This window comes from Halichoeres trimaculatus, unplaced genomic scaffold (assembly GCF_033239565.1).
Source record: "Halichoeres trimaculatus isolate MK-OKI-2021-1 unplaced genomic scaffold, fHalTri1.1 fHalTri1_scaffold_14, whole genome shotgun sequence".
In the NCBI taxonomy this organism is placed as follows: domain Eukaryota; kingdom Metazoa; phylum Chordata; class Actinopteri; order Labriformes; family Labridae; genus Halichoeres; species Halichoeres trimaculatus.
In genome coordinates, this window is record NW_027437192.1 from 30164359 (window position 1) to 30184222 (window position 19864).

The following is a 19864-nucleotide window of genomic DNA, read 5'->3' on the forward strand; positions in this document are numbered from 1 at the left end:
AGCTCTGCAGCAGCAGCAGCAGCTGTGCTGTTTGAGAATCTGTTCTGTGTGTGTCATCCTGTCTGTCTCCCTGTCTGACTGTCTGTCACTGTGTAGTGTCCTGCGGCTTGTCCTGCTGGACCTCAGGGATTGGCAGGGCTACCAGGGATGAAGGTGAGGACTTCTCAATGACATTACCTTTACATCCAGTCAGAATACTTCTTCATCAAAATGCACAAAGCCAAAAATTAGGAAATCACATGTACATAAGTCTTCACAGCTTTTGCCACAAAGCTCAGAATTCAGCTCAGGTGAAGGGAACCTTCCAGAAGAACAACCATCTCTGCAGCAATAAACCGTCCAGGCCTGTATGGCAGGGTGGTCAGATGGGAGCCACTCTTTATGAAAAGGCTCATGACAGTTCACCTGGAGTTTGCCTAAAGGTCCCTGAAGGACTCTCAGACCAGGAGAAAGAAAATCCTCTGCTCTGATTGGACAAAGATTGAACTCTTTGGCGTGAACACCAGGCATCATGAGTGGAGGAAACCAGGCAGCGCTCATCATCTGGACCATACCATCTGTTATAACAAAAATCTTGAATTTGGGCCTAGCACAAGTAAAAAAATTAAAAGAGAAGCTTCTCAGTTGGGCCAAGCCCAAATCTTTGATCAAAGGGAGAAAGAAAGGAGACAGCGAACGAGTGCTTGGTTCCATCCTCTGACTCTCAACTTTTTACATGCTGATTTACATATTGATAATTCATGTAAAAGATGAACCTTGAGACAATAGACCCAGTCTTACATAGGACATGCTGATGTGGCAGGTGACCCTTGAGACTGCAGACCCCTTCCTTACATTGGGTCTTTTGTAAGAATTTCATTATACCACCATCCCTACAGTGAAGCATGGTGGTGTCAGCATCATGCTGTGGGGACCAAAGAGAGGTGTACCAAGCTTGTAGCATTAAGAAAGTACTGAGCAAAGGCTGTGGATACTAATGTACTGTACCTGTATCAGCTGTCCTCCTACTTGGGTCATGTTTGGAGGATTTTTGCCATAAATCTAAACAAAGGCTATTTCAGCAGCGTACAGTACACAACCCCTCCCACGGCCATGGGTAATGCCAGTTTCTTAGAAATATATATATTTTATTTATTTATTTATTTATTTTTAATTTAATAACAGGCGAGCATTCAAACAACCTATCATACATGGCAATATAGTAACATAACATCAAATAAGAAAACATAACAAACAACAAACAAACAAAACAAAACAAACAAAAATACGACAAGACAAAAAAAAAAAAAAAAAAAAAAAAAGGATCTCTTCAAATATTCAAGAAATAAGCATACAATAGCATCACAATATAACAAAATAGCATGGCATCTTAGAAATATACGTTTCTTTTGTCATTTAAGAAAAAAATATAGAAACACCTCTGTACTCATATCAGTCTTTTCGAGAACCAGCCAAAGACGTCTAACAGAAGTTGTAAACAAAACAAAAAGTTTTAAAGCTGAAAGACTTTAACTTTCAATTCTGACAATGATAAAATGGACCTTATTGATACCATATTGTAAATTGTTGTCTTCAGGGGCACAGAGGTGCAGATGGAGAGCCTGGAAAAGATGGAATACCTGGAGAGAAGGTGTGTGACTGAATGTTTTCTGTTCTTTCATCAAATCAACGCCCTCCTGTTTGTCATTCCACCAACAACCTGTGCTGTGAATCAGCCCATTTCTTATTTATATGCATTTAAATATTAAGTCTGCAGCCTCTCCTCAGCACAAACCGATTATCTTTGTCCTGAACGTCATTAATTTCTTCTTGTTTGTCTTTTATTCCAAAGGGAGATGCAGGAGAAACGGGACCTCAGGGGCCTCCAGGTCGCATGGGAGATGATGTAATGAAGCACTTGTGTTTTAGTAAAACAAACCAGAGGATTTTATGCAATAAGTGATGTTTACTAATGTTTCTCTGTTACTCCAGGGACAAAGAGGGCCGATTGGATTCCCAGGAACCCCGGGAGAAAAAGGAGATAAAGTCAGTAGAACAAAAAACTAAATCAAACGTCTTCTTTATAATAATGAGAAAGTTAGATCAAAACAAATTGAAAAAGTTTTTTTAAGTACCAAAACTAGCTTCTGTCTTTTTGCAGGGTCCCCCTGGCTTTAATGGTGTCCCAGGACCCACTGGCCCACCTGGAGCTCCTGTAAGCAGTCTAAGTCGGTCCAACTCTGAGTCCTCTGCAGTCTTCTGCTTTGATTTGTGTGCGATTAACTTTCTTGTCTCAGGGTTTAGAGGGAATCCGAGGTCGTCAGGGGCTGGAGGGACCCCAGGGTGAAGAGGTGAGTTCTGCATTTGAACTTTCTGTTAGTTACTACAAAATATCATTCAAGACTTTCTCTGACAAACTTTGATTTTGATCAGGGAGCGGTGGGACCTCAAGGAGAGCAGGGTCCTGCAGGAGAGAAAGGAGACACTGTAAGTACATTCATGTGAGTGGTTTCCTCAGCTCACAGTCTCAGATTAAACTGTTTGGTTTTTGTCTCAGGGGGAGCCTGGTAAAGACGGCTTGGATGGACTTCCTGGTGCTGATGGTGCAAAGGTGACTTTTGAGAAATATCTCCATGCTAACAAACTTATGGTTTGATTGGCTGTTCCAAATGATACACTTTAACAACAATACACAAATACTCTCTTGTTTAACAGGGTGAGGCTGGGACTCCTGGAGCTGTGGGCATCAGAGGCATCGTTGGTATTCCAGTAAGTCCACCTCTGCTTATACTTATTGTCTTCCAAGTCAAAACTAATCTGCCTCCCCCAATAAATATGTCGATATAACCTTATTTTGGTAGTTATGACTCATGGAGGTTTTATCCAATGTAAGCTGAAACAAAGAGGAACTGAAACAAAGAGGAGCATTGCTGGACAGAAAGCCAGAGAGTAGGTCAGATCAAATATACAAACTGTCAGCTGGAACAAGCAATCTCAGCTGCCTGGGAGGTAAAAGCCAACAGATAAGGAAAGAAGCAGCACAGTTGAAAAACTACATCTTCTTCTTCGATCTTACGACCCCAGGTCTTTGTGTTATGAACACTGGAAACATTTTGTGGTAGCCAAAAGACAAGACCTTTAAAAGGATCTCTCTCTATTGGTGCAGAATCTTTAAAGTTAAGGGCCCGTATGCACGACCAATCACTACACCAACAGGACCATTAATCTTAAAAGGGCTGTGAGGAGTTTCTAAGTGAACTTGAAAAAGTCTCTCTTCTAGTTTTTGCCTAAATGTAGTCTACACTTTAAAATGAGATTATCAGCACCAATATTACAGGTTACACATTATTTTAAATTGCTATTTATTAGCTTCCCGATCTGGTCAACCAGGACCAGATTGATTTACGCCACATCCAAGTCTCTATGACAACACCACCAGCTGACAAAGTTCAGAAGAGAGAAGAGAGATCTGTGTTTTTCTCTTTTGAAAACGATTTCTGTGATTAATTTTGTACTGATGGTGGACACTGGAGCCTAACTGTCAGACAGAAAAAGGACAGAAGAGCAGCAGAAAGAGAAACAGGAGAGAGATAGAGCACGAGCTAAAGGCTAACACAGGAGCTAAACTTTTTGTGCTAATGTTGATTCCAACCCACAGTCAGCAGTTATTCTGCAGTGGTCTGTTCAAACTTGAGAGTCTATCAATAAAATGAAGAGTGAGGTTATGTTAGCTCTGCTTGGTAGATGACTGGCAGGATATAACCAGGATTCACTAACGTTTCACATTACAGACATGTCTTAAAGGGCCAGGCTGCCAGCTGAGCTTAATATAGACAGCCACTAAACTACTTACAAACTGACAGTGTTAACTTTTGTCACGTTTGCCTACAGATTCGTAGGAGCACTGGGCTGCCGATAGCACTACATATAACCAGCTGCTACGTTTGCATGATGTCACATTTACATAACTGTACTGATAAATACCTTACCTTGTCCCGTTGTATCCAGCAAAAAGTTCACTTGACCAAAGAAAATTTGTTTCGATCTGAACTCAATTCAATTCCAAAACAAACACACACCTCACTAAAAGAAATTTACAACAGTGTGCGGAGACTCTGTGCCAGAAGATGGTTAGGCAGTAGCATCTTTAAAGCATTGTTATGGAACAGCCCATTGGCTGTAGCATTAGCTACATGCACAACTGCAAATAATTGGCCAGTTAACTGATTGCACCATGAGAGCGAAGCAGGTGCAAAACATCATACGTTGGGGGAACCTCCTGGAAAAACCCTGATCCAACAAATTTGAAATTGTGCATGTGTCTTCCTTAAGTGTTTCAGGCTTAAGCTGGCGAGTGGTGATGGTGTGGCTGAGATAAGATCAAGAAAAACATTTTTCAACAGAAGAAACTAAGATTTTATTACAAGAAATTAGAATAAACAAACAGTGGTTGTCAGTAAGTCAAACAGATAACTAAGAGAAAGACAAAGGGAACAGAGTGAATGCTCATGGTGTTTCAAGCGCCCACAATAGAAAACCTCAAAAATAAAATCAGCAATACAAAAGCTGATTTTAGGAACAAGGACCACAGCAGTGCCTCAGTGACTCCACGAATACCTCTACGAGCAGCTGTTTGATGGACTCCAACTTTTCACCACACACATCTTGGAAGGACCCAGATGCATAAAAATGAAGAGCCAAACACTGCAAGAAAAAAGAAATCCTGTCAAGTGTTTTTGTCTTATTTTAAGTAAAAAAATGTCTTATTATAATTAATATTAGCCACGTTCAACTTGTCGGTTCAGAAAAATGTCTTGTTTCAAGTTATTTAAAGACATTTTTCTGAACTTGTTGGCAACAAGTAAAAAAAATCTGCCAATGGAATAAGAAAAGTATGCTCAAAAATTTGCCTCAAACTAGAATAATTTCTTGATACAAGTAACTTTTCACTTGTTCCATTAGCAGATTTTTTTGAGCTTGTTACAATCAATTCAGACCTATTTTTTGTCTTTAAATAACCTAAAAAAAAGACGATTTCCCTGACTGGTCAGGTGAATGTGACTCATCTTAAGTCTAAAGAGACATTTTCTACTGAAAACGAGACAAAATTGCTTGACTGACCCCAGTGAGCCTTGCTGGTTGAAGACATTGATTGCCTTCTTTATCTCATCTGTTAACTGAAATGTTGTGACTTATAAATCTACATTTTCTGTAGAGCTCCAAACCATCATATTTTCCAAAGGATTTATTTGAACCCTTAAAATTCATTCTCTTTACATATTTGATCTTAATCTGTGACACATAAGCACAATGTTCGCCGTCTTTAAACAGCCTAACAGGTGCAGTAATTATGTTGCTAGTGCCTTTAGTGGTGGAGTCTTCTACCATCAAATTTAATGCAAGCCTGGCTCATGTGTTCCACTAACTGATTTTATTTGTTGTCGTTGTTTTTCTCCATTACAACAAATGGTCTGTTTTTATCACTAATGATTGGTGCAACCCAAGTTCTGTAGGATAGACAGGAAATAGGAAGTAAATGCAGTCTCCTGGATCTCACAAATGCAATCTTGCCAATGGCCAGAAGGGGGCGACTCCATTTGTAGCATGAGGAGATAAGATGGTGAGGAAATGAGATTATCAGCATACCTCAGGAAACATCTGCCTGATCACTTTGAGCTGTTTTATTTCGTATATACAGAAGAAGGAGTTGTTTCGTCCAGAGGTTGAACGTTTGGTCAGATATCAGCAGATGATGAATAAACGATGAGATGAAAAAGTGACATCCAAAAGATCTGATAAGATTTGCGCCTTGCTGATGAGACAGTATAGGTCTTTGACTTCACATGAGAATGCAGACGGCCTTGTGGGATTCACACTTTAGTTTTCTGTCTTTCTCACGTGATGTGTTGCTGCTCACAGGGGCTGCCAGGGAAACAGGGAGTCATGGGACCTGCAGGAGCAAAGGTGAGACACGCCATAGTACATACAAAATGCAATGAAGAAAACTCAATGTCAGACCGAGCTAACGGATGTAACATCCAAAAACTAACAAACTCCTGCTTTGTGTTTAGGGTGACACTGGTGCTGAGGGACCTATTGGACCAGTTGGACTTCCTGGAAAAGCTGTGAGAGCCTCACACAAGCCTCCTATGACACACTACATGCAAACTGTTGGGTAATTTATGTCTGATTCACATCCTCACTCCACTGTTTCTGCACAGGGAGAACCTGGAGGAGATGGAGAAGACGGGTTACCAGGAGCCAAAGGATCAACCGTGAGTTCAGTTTTGCTCAGAATGTGTGAAAGTCCCTTTAAGATCCTGCTAACAGGTAGCTCAGTGCTGCTTGGTCCATATGATAACTGTGATTATGATCATTTGCAGGGAGAAACAGGAAAACAGGGACCAGTAGGACCCATAGGTCCCCAAGGTATACAGGTGAGACACTTACAGTCACTTTGTTTATAATGACTGTTCTTTAATTCATACATAATGCCTTATAGAGGATTTTTTTTAGAAATGCATGGTCAAACAAAAGCAGAACACAGAATATCATTTTGTACACTTTTTGTACACGACATCACAAGACAAAATTGATAAGACCTGCAAGTTGGAGTTGTTTTTTTTCTAATGAGCGAATGGCTCTTGTAACTGAAGCAGATGAAGAGTCATGATGTCAATGTAAACACAACACCATCTGAAACTCAGGAACTGGTTAGAGAGGGAACCAGTGTGGCTGTAAGAACAGGATCAAAACCACGTTTCTCTACAAACATCCGGTTAGCGAGCACCTTTAAGGTGACTCATCTCATTTGACAGAGTCGCTGATGTTTGTGTTCAGTGGAATGGCTCTATAAGAAATTACTTTCTCTAACACACCTTGAATGTAAATATTGATCGTACTGCATTGTAGCCAAATGCTAACACAGTGACTTACACTGTAAACTGAAGTTGTAGCACACCCTAATTATGAAGTTACAAAAGAGCGTCAGTGCCAGGACTGAGGGAGTGAGAAACAAAATTACCTTTCGTTTTGCTTTTTGAAATTAGTCAAACAGTCAAAATGTTGATCATACTAAGTCGTGTCCTGCTAGCGGGTAAGTTTAATGCAAAAGAATAAACAGGGAGAAAAAAACAAAAGGAGAACTTTTCAATGAATTTTAAATTGAAATACAAGTTTTATAATAAGTACAAAACCTTAAGAAAGAAATAGCAAAAGATAAGAAAAGATGAGCTTTTATCGTTTCTCAGAGGGGAAATTTGGTTTGATGCAGTATTGAGTCATATACAACAAGAACAAAGTGTAAAATAGTACAATAAACAAAATACAATGGAACAGGATACAATTGACAAGATAAAAAAATAAATAAATAAAAAATAATTAAGAAAACCAAGAATAGAAATGAAAACATTTTTAAAAAATATACAAAGTAAAGACTAATATACACTGTCATACCAGTATGAATGGGGCTGAACAGCTACACCTGATGCAGATGTGAAATGTGATGAACGGAGGCAGGACACAGGTGGGACAAGAGTTACAATTGGAGCCAATAATAGCCATGACTAAAATGGGAAAAACAGCACAAAAATGAGTATTTCTTAAAGCTATTTCGAAGCTTCCCTGATGGGTCATCCAGGACTGGATTGATTTACACATGTACATAAAAGTCTCTATGACAACACCACCAGCTGACAAAGTTCAGTAGAGAGAAGAGAGATCTGTGTTTTTCTCTTTTGAAAACAATTTCTGTGATTAATTTTGTAGTGATGGTGGACACTGGAGCCTAACTGTCAGACAGAAAAAGGACAGAGGAGCAGAAGAAAGATAAACAGGAGAGAGCTAGAGCACGAGCTAAAGGCTAACACAGGAGCTAATCTGTTCGTGCTAATGTTGATTCCAACCCACAGTCAGCAGTTATTCTGCAGTGGTCTATTCAAACTTGAGAGTCTATCAATAAAATGAAGAGTGAGGTTACGTTAGCTCTGATTGGTGAGGTTGGAGTTGGTAGATGCTGTGGCAGGACGTCCAGACCTTGGGTCATCTTCAAGTCTCTCCCTACCCCTTTTGAATTCAGCTGCCCATTTCTTACAGTTGATGAAGCTGGAGCGTGATGTTGCAACCATGTCAGTGTGAGTGTCTTTGGGGGTAAACCTCTTTGTCTACAGATATTTGATAACACCACAGTGCCAAATTTTATCCATATTCACAAAATCATCTCCGGTTCTACTTTTTAAAGTCCTCAAACACTAGCTCAGCATCAGATAATTTGAAAATAAACCATTCCGTAACTGTCAGAAACTGTTGAATTTAATGCATGCCAAGTTTTATAACTGTGGCATAACTCCTTCCTGGTCAGGCTATGAACTTTTCAGCTCTCCATCCTATGAGTGATGTCCTCATGTGGGTGCTGGTGCTCATGGGAAATGGGGTCTTTTTTCTAGAAAAAACATTAGCTTTTCTGAACAGTCACCACAGCCCCTTTAACTAGAAACACAAGAGAAAAAACACACACAAGGAATGCAAGACAAATCACCAAAGAACAAATCAAGATAAATTAAGCTGAAAAAAACTAGAAAGACTTGAAGATAACTTTCAACAATACAAGAAAACAAAGGAAGACGACATGGAGTGACTCTACAATGGGTCAGGAAAAAAGGAATAAGGGGAGACAGGGGTGAATTTGATTGCATGTAACACATAAGAACAGAGTAGATTATCAGTGATATTTATAAAGAAACATGAAATGAAACGAGAACCATTTTCAGTCAGATATGACTCTGTAAGAGAGACATTATTAACATTTTTAAGGTTGGTGGATCCCTCCTCCTGCAGTCTGAGTGTCCTTGAGCAAGTCACTAAAGTCCAAACGGCTCCCTGGTGGTGTGTGATGGCATCAGTTAATGCTGATGGGCACTTAGCGTAGCACCCTCTGCCATCAGCGTGTGAATGTGTGAATGTGGCGTATACTGCAAAGCACTTAAAGAGGTCTCAAGTCTAGGAAAGAGCTCTTCAAGTACAGTCTGTGAACCATAAAGGAGAGTGTGTATGCACAGTGGAAGATAATGTTTATAAACGGGTGTATTTCCAGGGTGACAAGGGAGATAAAGGTGATACAGGTGCCAAAGGGATGAAGGGTCACACTGGATACAAAGGAGACCAGGTAAGGCCACACTCATTACTTCTATGACTGGATTATTGTGACTGGGTGACGTGCTGCAATGCTCTTTCATGTGTCCTCCAGGGACCTATGGGACCAATGGGGCCAAAGGGAAGTCAGGTAAGAGTGATCCTCACCTCTGATCTTACTTCAAACAACCCAAACCTGAGCTCACAGCCACAGACTCACTCTGAGACTCTTCCTACCAGGGGGACACAGGTGTCGCAGGAGACATCGGGGTTAAGGGAGATCAGGTGTGTGAAGCCACCTTTTCCTTTGCTTGAAAATACAACAACTTGTCTGCGACTGTATTTCTAAACCCAGCGCCTGCTTGATTGTTTTCAGGGCCCTCCTGGTGTTCCTGGAATCAAAGGAGAGGTATCACAACACTACTCTCTTTTCTCCCGCTCCTCTTCTGCTGTTTCTTATCTGTTGCCTGAGAACAAATACTGCTTCAGCGTGCCCTGAGTGTGTTTTGATGGAGCCAAAGCAGAAAGGGTATAAATGGAGTCCTCACATGTCAAACGGGATGGGTGATGATGTGTTTTTCTTCCAAAGCGTGGTGAGAAAGGCATGAGAGGAGCCACCGGAGATGAAGGCAGGCCGGGTCAGCCAGGACATGAGGGTCTGGCTGGTCTAATGGGACCTCGAGGGCTGGAGGGAGAAGCAGGCCTTCCTGGAGCACCGGGCCCCAGAGGTCTACCTGTGAGTGTTACAGTTTAGCTGATTCAAAACTTATCACCTAGACAACTCAGTGACAGAAACAACAAATATCTCCCCTCTCTTTTGTTTTTAGAAATACCTTTGTCTACACACACGGACTAGTGAGTGTGGTTCAGAGCATGCCAAACCCATATTTGTCTGTGTTTTTCTGATGTGAAACCTGTGCCATCCAATCAGGGTGAACCCCCGTTATTCAGCTAAATCTAATTATTCAGCTACCTAAATCTCTCTGAGACACAAAAGAGTTTTCCAAAATCTTTACTTTGGCTGAAGTTTACAAAAAAATTGTTTTGAGTGACATAAAACTGCAATTTCATGTGGACGACAGGCCTAAATGTACAAAATTATATGTGGTTTCCCAAATACTCACCCTCATTTTTAGTGTTTAGCAGCTTAGTGATGAATTCTCCTGCCATGTTGTCTTTGACTGGGTTGCAGGACAGAGAGCTGCTCCACTACTCTCAGAAATGTTGGGATCCATTTGCTTTAGGCTGAACTCACATCTCTTTCCACTAACTGTCAGTTCTCCCCAGCTCTTACACTCAGCCTGAGATCTGGAGTAATATTTTTCCAAGGTCCAGACAGACCGAGGGGAGATGTGCTGGACTCCTTTTGCACACTGATGAGGTTGTCTCTGGCGACATGCTAAGCTTGGTTTATGCCTCCTGCACAGAAATGTTCTGATGAACAGGAGCTCCTAGTGATCAAAGAACCAAAAAATACTGGCATTAAATGGTTCATCACACAGAGATCACCAAGATAACTGTGTGATGAACAATTTCTGGCGTGAAATTGCAGCCAAACTTGGCAGAGAAGAGGAAATGGGGGAAAAAGAAGTTATAAACAGTGTGAACAACTTCTTCTCCTCAAGTTTAGTACTGAGGTAGACTTGCAATACACCGCCCCCCGCAGTTTGGGAATGGATACCACGTGGAGCGTTGAAAAGTCAAAGTCACACACATTCTCTCTTGCTGATTCTGCGTGTCTCATTTCCGTGTGTCACGTTTGTGCAGAAAGGATATTAAAGCCTTTAGTCACTGAGGACAGGACAGTAGATGGAGCAGGAAACAGTGTGCATATCGTTGCCTTATTAAAACAATGGCCCAAAATTCAAGTCATTTTTTCAAGTTTTTGGGAGAAAAAACAAAAATTTGACCAAATTGATTATTAATGATATTCATTAATCAATGGATGACTGTTGACATGAAGAGATCATTGTGTGTCAATCATGTAACATTAAAGAATAAAGTGACAAAGGCCAGTTTTTCTAACTTTGTAGTCTGACTTAGGAAACTTCAAACCTGGCTTATACTGCCTTTTCATTCCATAGAGCAAACTCAAATCTGAAATTACCCAAAGTTAAATGAAACAAATGTCAGGTAAATCAAATTTCCTCACTTCTTCAGGTCTTTTCTTTGCTGTTTTTGTATTGAACTGAACCCATTTCCTGACCATTAACTGCCCTGTAATTCCATAGAGCAAACTCAAAACATAAACTCCAACCTTAATTTAACAAATGTCAGGTCAATCATACACTGAGTAGTCATACTCATACATCTCCTACCAAAAAGCAAAATCATTTCTTTAACTTAAAACTTTGATTAGTATTGTTGCCTTGTTCTCATTTATGTTTTGTCACAGAAATCAGTGGGTAAGACAGGAAGAGGTAGCTAGCTGGAAGTAGCTAAATTTGTAGTGAAACATTAACTTGTGAAATTTAGACTAAATGACTACACAACATTAAACTCTATCCTTTATGATGGTGAACCTGATCACTCAGCAGTAGAAACTGATTCAAGAATCAGGTTTACAGCTTCTTCTGCTCTAAAGTTTATGTTTCTTCTTGAAGCAGCTGCCATCATGAAAGCTGGTTAAATTGACAAAGTCACACATTTAATCATAAATAATCCAGAATTTTTGACTAAGTGTAGAAATAAAATGCCCTCAGTCACCCTCTTGACATAAGTCTTATAGGACATAAAAAGCATAGTTCTTTTAGCTAAGGCTTTAAGCAATTTTGCCTGAGATAACCAGCATTATCAAGAGATGATTTATAAAAAAAAACTTGTTTTTCTTTGGCCATTATTTTTATAGGGTGACAATGTATTAGTTTCAAACCAACGTTGCCTGCTCAAGGGTTTACTCCATGGGGTGCACACAGTGTTGGGCAAATTACTTTAAAAAAGTTATTAGTTAAAGGCACTTGTTACTTTTTCCATAAAAGTAATTCAATTAGTAATTAAAATTAATTATTGTGTCACTTTTTTTTCTCTTTTTTTTTTAAATCTTCAGATATGTAAAAGAATTCAGGTTATTGAGCAGGTTTTGCTCATGGACATGATGAACACTTCACATGTACGTCCTCCCCTTTTACATCAATGATGCTGAAGTAGTGCCTGTACCTCCAACCTAAAAACACCAGTTTTAACTCAACAGACTACTCTGGACTCACCATTGTTGCATCCAGTCTACCTTTAGCAAATCATTATTACTTATGTGTTTGTCACCCCTCACTATAGAAGAACATAAGGGAAAAAAACACGTTTTATTTGCACCTCCTTTTCCTGGCTGAGCAAGCTATGTCAGATAACAGCTGTGAGACATCAGTGCATAGAAACGTGCCACATTTCACTGTTGGTAACAGTAATGGGGTTATAATGTTTGAAATAGTTGTAAAGCAGGTTTAGGGCATTAGTAATGATATATTTTTAAGCTGTTTTTCCCAACCTTGACTGCTAGACTATAACTCAACCCCAGCTGCTGAGAGCTAAACTCTGTTATCTCGAAGCTTTGTAGAGTCACAATCAAGTTAATATTATTCTGTGTGTCAGGCAGTGTGGGCTGAAATATTCTGCTAATTGTTGCCCAACTTTTTTCCTACATTTAATTTTTTCCAGAAAATATCATTAATGATGTCAACTTACGTAGGGGTGTTTGCTAATTAGAAAATAAGTGTCAGGATCCTGCTGTTTCACAAGCATCCTGCTGATACACCAGAGCCTGTAGTCACACAGCTTCTCAGAGAGTTCCTAACTCAGCCGAAAAATTCCTAACAAGGAGGTAATCATAGCTTCAGAGCAACTCTGAGCAAGGAGGGGACAGAAACTTTGTCAAAACTCTGACAAAAAAAAAAAAAAATAGGTGAAACACTGAGAGTTCTCCTGATGGTTCAGTCAGCGTCGTTTTCTTAAGCGAAAAAACATCCCTTTACCTTTGACTTAATGAAAATGAAACCATAGAAAAGACCAATAATAAACTCTCTTTCTTCTCGTACTCCTCTAGTCTCCTCTTTTTAATCAACCCTCTGTGCACCAAACATTTCTCCTTTTCCCCTCTTCCTGAAGCCCCACCCTCTGCTGCACAAAGAAAATCAAAGAGCTCAAAAAAGCAAATAGACTAAACCTTGTTGGGTTTTTATTATTATTATGTTGAACCTTGTTTATTGATTCCCTCTGTTTACTGTTCCTCATCCTCCCTGTGTCAATGTCACACTTATCCTGATCGATCAGGGGATTTGGTGAGAGGAAGATTCACTTATACCAAAGGCAAACAAAATATTCTTACACCTAAAGGATCTGATATAAAATGAGCTTTATTACTCAGCCCAGACTTGAAGGGTTGCAAAATTAAGGGGATTTTCAAAGTCAGAAACTTTCCATGGGAATTTTTGGAAATTATTGGGTGTTCAAAGATATTTTCCGTAATTTATATTAACTGTATTTACCTGGTGCATGTTTGAATAAAGCATTTTAGTTTGTTATATGATGTCATGCATCATGGGGTATGTTTAAATCAAGTTGATAAGATTAAAAAAATAAAAGGTAATACAATTTCCAAGATTTCCAAGCAAAAAAAACCTAGGGAATTCTAAGATGCATGTATGTAATCACTTATCTAACAGCGACAAAATCCAGAAAATATTCCTGAGCAGCTTCATGGAAACTTTGGGGAAAATAAAATACACTTGGTACACTCCTGTACACATTGGTAAACAGAGAATATGTTGTTTTATTTTCTGCCATAAGCTGCCTTTGGTGAATGATAGTTGTGGTCCGTTAAGGAGGTTTTTCCAGTTTTTGATTTAAAATCAAGCAGTTAAAGTACATTGAATAACTAGAAATGGTAAAAGATAATTAACTATTTGCAGCAATGGAAATTGATCAAGCCCTGAAAGTTGGCGCTACTAATTCCTACAAGTTTCCCAAGTTTCCCATGTTTCTTTCAACCATCTCTGTGTGTATAGAAGTAGAAATGAACACACCATGGTACCAGACCCTCGTGGAAAGCGTTATTGAACAGTATTGTTCTGCAGAAAGTTGTGTGACACTCCAAGAATGAGCTGGAAAAGACAGTTTATAATGACAGAGAGACAGAAAATAAGAACATTTTCAGAAAGAGGCCTTGCTCCAGAGAAATGAAGTCAAAGAAAGTCAGGGTGAGCTCAGTGAGAGTTTCCTTCAGCATCCAGAGACACTCAGAAACTGGGACTGGAAACTCTGACAGGAAGAGGACTGAGGACTGGGCCCAAAGCAAAAACAGAATTAAAAGACCAGTTTCTGAGAGTCAACAGCTTCAAATTCACAGCTTTAAAGAGGTGGTAGTGCCCCAGTCTCAGTTTCACTTACTGTGAAGAGAAGACTTTAGCCCCGTTTCCACCAAGCAGTACAGTTTGGTACGGGTTGGCTTGGTTGAGCCTGGTCCTGTTTGTGTTTCCACAGCCAACCGTGCCCCCTCATGGTAGGTGGCATGTAAGCTGGATGCAGATAGCCACATTAGTTAAATAATAGCATGACGCAATAGAAGCTTGACACAGTGCACCCTGCTAATACATCCAACGAAGAAGAAAAAATACTGAAAACACAGTAAACAAAGAGCTGTGATGGAAGACATCCAGTAATTTGTCTTTTTTTATTTCCATGTGGCTCTTTTTTACAAGGGACAACCAAGTTTTGTTTCAGAGAAAACTGCAAGTTCCAGGAGAAAAGCAACAACCGCTGTTGCACAGGCACTGACGATCTTTTTGACCAATCAATGGACTGCAGTGTCTCTAGCTCCATCTCCCAGAATCAGATTTGTTTAGTCTTGCACCCCTATGGAAGGGTCCCAAAAAATGAGAGGGCTCGTCCTGGTAATTTGGGGATCAGTCCCTGGATTAGTCAGCAGAAACACAGCAAAATGCGTGCCATGTCGAGACCAACTGAACTTAACTGCTAATTGAAAATGGGGCTTTCGAGATGCAGCTTTGACGCATCAATAGTTTGTTTAATTTCAGAGCACATTAAGCCATCAAACTGAATCAATTAAGATAAAAAAAACTGGATTGTTTTGTGATCGTTAAGCTTTATCTTCATCATTTTCAGGGCCCCAAAGTGAGTGATGAGAAGCTCCGTGAGATGTGCTCAGCTGTTGTTGAAGGTAAAGTTTTCTGAATAATGCTCTCTTATCCTCAGTAAACCACCTGCCTCACTACTTTATGAAATTATTCATGTCTGATTTTCTCTACAGAACAATTAGCAGAGTTTATGAAAGAGATGCTGAAGAAACCAGCAGCCATTGGTGCCCCCGGTACTCCTGGACCTGCAGGACCTCCTGGCCCCCCTGGAGCAGCTGGAGCAGCTGGAGCAGCAGGACCGCCAGGGGCCACAGGTCCTAAAGGTCATCCAGGCTTCTTCGGACTACCCGGTGCACCAGGCAAAAAGGGTGAGTTTCCTTTTTTTAAACCCTTCCTCTGACAGTCAGAGCTGAACTCTGTCTGACCCATCCTGAGGTCACTGAGGCTGCAGAGCATCACCAGCCCTGTGAGAGATAAGCTACTGCTGCGATAGCTCTTTGCTTCCCCTTTGTTTTCTTGGTGAATACTCACGATTCACACACTGAGAATGTTGTGGAAAGAAATCAAATCAAGCTTTCGAGAAACAAGGCAGCAGCAGGTCCAGGCAGGACGCCTTTGTCTTCCCACTGCCACAGCAGACTGACAGAAGTTATGCAAAGTTCTGTGCAGATGGAGGAGATTCAGCTGTGCATTACATTATACAATCAATGATTCACTGAACACAGATGAATCAGAAGAGACTCATTAAGTTTTCTAATTACATCTCTGTAACTGAGCACACTGCATGCCTCTCCATCTCATCCAAATATTAACCCGTGTGTCCTCTGTTTGCTCTGCTGTCCTGCAGGCGATGCTGGAGAAAAAGGAGACAAAGGAGATAAAGGAGAGGATGGGATAGGAACTAAAGGAAGCCCAGGTGCACCAGGTGCTCCAGGTAAGACTGAAGTCCTGTCATAAAAAGATAGACAACCTTAGGCTGCATTACAAACCTTCAGTTCATTTTCTCTTTGGATATAGACCAGAGAGGTCCTGACTGTTTTTAAAGAGGGCCACGTTTGGTTTGTGAAAATAACCAAGGCCTAGCAGCTCTTACCCTGAAAGTACAGACATTTTGTTTGTTAACTATTTCTGGTGAAACATCCTCGTGCCATCATTATCCACTCATGAATTAAAACCTCATCTGTCCCTCAATTCACCTATGGCTAAGCCCTGCCCCCATTCACTCAGAGAAACAATGAATATCCAGTGACAGGTGCCACAGTTGGAGACATTTTACAGGATGCTATTGATGATTTTTGGAAACAGAAAGATCACAGATCATCCTTTAGTCACCAAAAGTCTCTAAAATCCACATTGGAGGGAGATATGAATCATTTTATTGTTGAGAAGCTTGATAAAAAGCTTCAGTTACAGACTAAATTTACAGCTCCCAGAGCAAACCTGATAAACAGCATCTGGTTAGCATCAGCATCTCAGACAACAAGACAGAGGATCAGCGTGTTTTTGTAGAGTGTACTACAAAAAACTGAAATGTTACTGAGTATTTTTCTTATTTTATTGTAAAACTTGTCCTGCAAAACTTGATATTTTGCTGGTCAGTCTGGAAAAAGTATCCAGTTTCAAGTTATTTAAAGACAAAAATGAGGTCTGAGTTGTTTGTAACAAGTAAAAAAAATTCTTCCCTTGAAACAAGAAAAATTTGCTTGAAAGTTAAAACTTGAATAATTTCTTAGTACAAGTAACTTTTCTCTTGTTCCATCAGCAGATTTTTTATATTCATTACAAGCAATACAGACCTCATTTTGTCTTTAAAAAAAGATTTTTCTGGACTTTTCAGGTGAATGTGGCTCATATTGAGTCTAAAAAGTACAACAGGCGGAGGGTGTCAATAATTTTTTTTTTTTTAACTTCATCTATGATAAATAAAGCTTCTTAGGGACCTCACCTTGTGATATCCTTCATATTACTTGTACTTGTTTAGTGGAAAAAAATACATAATCTTATATCAAGATTTATGAATCAATAACATTAAAACTTAATTTATGAAAGCTGAAGGTAAAAAAAGGGGGGGGGGGGGGGGGATCATTAACTTACTTTCACAACTTTTCTGTGTCAGTTAAAATAACTGTCCCCTCAGCTCCCATTGTGTTGTGGCTTTTGCAAGTTGTCTGACACTTACTGGCCACCATAAAAAAAGACATTTTCTACTGAAAATAAGCTTAAAAGACTTGATAAGGTTTCAGTTTATTTCCCAGAGTGTGTCTCTGTTAGTTTGAGCTACAGTATTTACACTGAATCATTCAGCACAATGTTTGACAACCTTTGTTATCTCAGCTATTAGCCTACAGATAAGCTAATGAAGCTAAGCTCCATAAGCTAATGCTAGCTCAACTAGAGCTCTTTGGACAACAGCTAACAATGATGTAGGATCATCAAAGAACAAAAACTAGAACAAAACTAGGCCAATGAACTCCTAACAAACAAAGAGACATGATGAACAACACTGCTATGAGTTAACATTATGCTAACTTTAGCTAACGTTAGAGAAAATCCCAAATTGTCAGACTGCAGAGGTGGTTCTAGTGTTAAAGATAACTTTATATTTATTTACAGCAAAGTCACAATCTGCTGCCTCAGATACGATGTCAGCTGACCTTGGAGCAGATGGAGACATCCTTCTTCATTTGATTCACACAGAGATGATGTTTCTTTACAGCACAACTTAATCCAAAGAAGACACTTTACTCTGTTCAGATGTGTCTCTGTCACCCAACCTGTATCCCACCAGGATACTTTGTGTCAGAGTTACATGTTCCCCATGAACACTCTTAGACCATTTTTAAACTTAAACTCTTTCAAAAAGTTTATAAAACTGAACAAAAACTGACTTCCTGCAAAGCATATCAATGGACATATGGGCAGATAATGTCCAAGTGTACGATTGGCTCATTACGTTTGAGGGCGGGATTTAGCCATAGATCAATTGTCTCTTGATACCAGATGATCAGTGGTCAGTTTTCTGCAGTAATAACTGCTGCGTAAACATTAGCAAACTCTGCTAGGAACATGTTCTCCATTAGGGGGCGATATGGAGAAAACATGTCAGGATGTTTTTATGGCAGGATCAGGATCTTGATTTGATCAGGATTGTTTTACATATTCAGACTATTTTGACCTGAAAACAACATTTTTAGACCCACATTTCAGCTTCATTTTATAACTTTAATCTGGTTTTGTGTCCTCTAATGTATTTTTTTCTCGCATCATGATGAATTCATTCATTTAAAAACCTCAGCTGGAAGAGTTGTTGAGTTTTTGCAGAATTTAAACAGCTTTAGCTTTGTACAAGCAGCCTATGCACAGTCCAAATCTAGTTTCGTGAGACCGTACTAGATAGACTTTGGTTTGGGAGTCTGACAGATGTAAATATAAATGTAAACATGATTTAGAACATGATTAATTTTCAGTGTCATAGTTAAAACATTGTAAGGTGACATGTGTTCCATCCCACCCTCAGGTGCTCCAGGTGCTCCAGGCATCGGCAAAGACGGCAAAGATGGAGAACGTGGTGAAACAGGAAGCCCCGGCACCCCAGGAGCATCTGGTCCAAGAGGACCTTCAGGGCCACCTGGGCTCTGTGACCCATCCACCTGTAACAGACTTCCACCTCTCTACATGGTCAGTGGGAAGAAGTCTGCTGGCTACAAAAACCCATGAGACGTCCCCGATCATGAAACAGTCCAGATCTCATCCTGCAGAGGCCACCTTTAAGGGCTCTTTCTCAGGAGTCCGCGGCGTGGTGATCTTTGGGGGTCCTCAAATGTCTCCGTCTGAACCACGGGTCTAGGAAGCACAACGGGAAACAGAGACCATGCACAGCTGTAGAATACTGTATAGACGTTTTATCTTGTATTTGATTTAAGAAGCTTATCTAATGTTCAGAGATAGCTGCTACTGATGCCAAAGATATTCCCTCCAGCTGACGTCAGGCACTCCGGCCTGTGAGATGACCCAAACTAATCTACCCGGTTACAGCTGATGAGCCTTTTCCTGTCATTAAAACTTGTTTTAGTAAGCTGCAAAACTTCTAGGCTCATTTCTGATTTTACTTCCATGCATGTACTTTTCCTCTGCCTGAATAAGCTCCCTGAAAACATCGCCTCCTCTCTTTGGGCGATGAGCCAGTTAGGAAGAAAATTGGAAAAACAGGAAGAACACAAACCCCTAAACATTGTTTTGCTTTCATTTAGGATCATTCTTTGCTTGATTTTTGTCATCATAATGTTCTTTAAAAATGTAATAAAGTGATATGTTTTGGAAGTGTGCTATCTTCAGACCGTCACAGCATGATTGGATGAGCTCACTGGATTGTTATGCACATGGCTGGGTCAATAAAATACCACAGCACCACAGTTTCATGCGCAGAACCAGCTCCCCGGGTTGTTTTGGATATGATCTGGATTCAGAGGGCATGTCACTGTTGCCTGGTAACAAAGTAAAACCAACATCATCCCCACCTGTGGCCACACAGCACAAACATGTTCACAGATCAAACATGACCTTTACCAGACAGCTGGAAGGAGGCAAGCTCAGCAGACACTGAGAAAAAGCTCTGGGATTCAACAGATCTCATAACAGCAGAGGTTCAGTGGGTTTGAAGGTGTGCTGAT

At 40.2% G+C, this 19864-nt stretch overlaps 1 protein-coding gene across 1 annotated transcript in view; it reads left to right on the forward strand.

Moving 5' to 3' along the window:
* The window catches only part of col9a1c (collagen, type IX, alpha 1c), a 50025-nt gene extending 30682 nt beyond the window's left edge, over positions 1–19343 (forward strand). The window contains exons 17-38 of the mRNA XM_074687249.1: positions 97–153; positions 1577–1630; positions 1832–1885; positions 1972–2025; positions 2141–2194; positions 2277–2330; positions 2413–2466; positions 2537–2590; positions 2695–2748; positions 5899–5943; positions 6051–6104; positions 6201–6254; positions 6363–6416; positions 9071–9142; positions 9224–9259; positions 9349–9393; positions 9485–9517; positions 9698–9844; positions 15223–15277; positions 15368–15562; positions 16042–16128; positions 18712–19343. Of these exons, the coding sequence (XP_074543350.1) occupies positions 97–153; positions 1577–1630; positions 1832–1885; positions 1972–2025; positions 2141–2194; positions 2277–2330; positions 2413–2466; positions 2537–2590; positions 2695–2748; positions 5899–5943; positions 6051–6104; positions 6201–6254; positions 6363–6416; positions 9071–9142; positions 9224–9259; positions 9349–9393; positions 9485–9517; positions 9698–9844; positions 15223–15277; positions 15368–15562; positions 16042–16128; positions 18712–18911 (1566 nt within the window). The 3' untranslated portion in view covers positions 18912–19343. The remainder of the gene's footprint in view (positions 1–96; positions 154–1576; positions 1631–1831; positions 1886–1971; positions 2026–2140; positions 2195–2276; positions 2331–2412; positions 2467–2536; positions 2591–2694; positions 2749–5898; positions 5944–6050; positions 6105–6200; positions 6255–6362; positions 6417–9070; positions 9143–9223; positions 9260–9348; positions 9394–9484; positions 9518–9697; positions 9845–15222; positions 15278–15367; positions 15563–16041; positions 16129–18711) is intronic.
* The last annotated feature ends 521 nt before the right edge of the window (positions 19344–19864 follow it).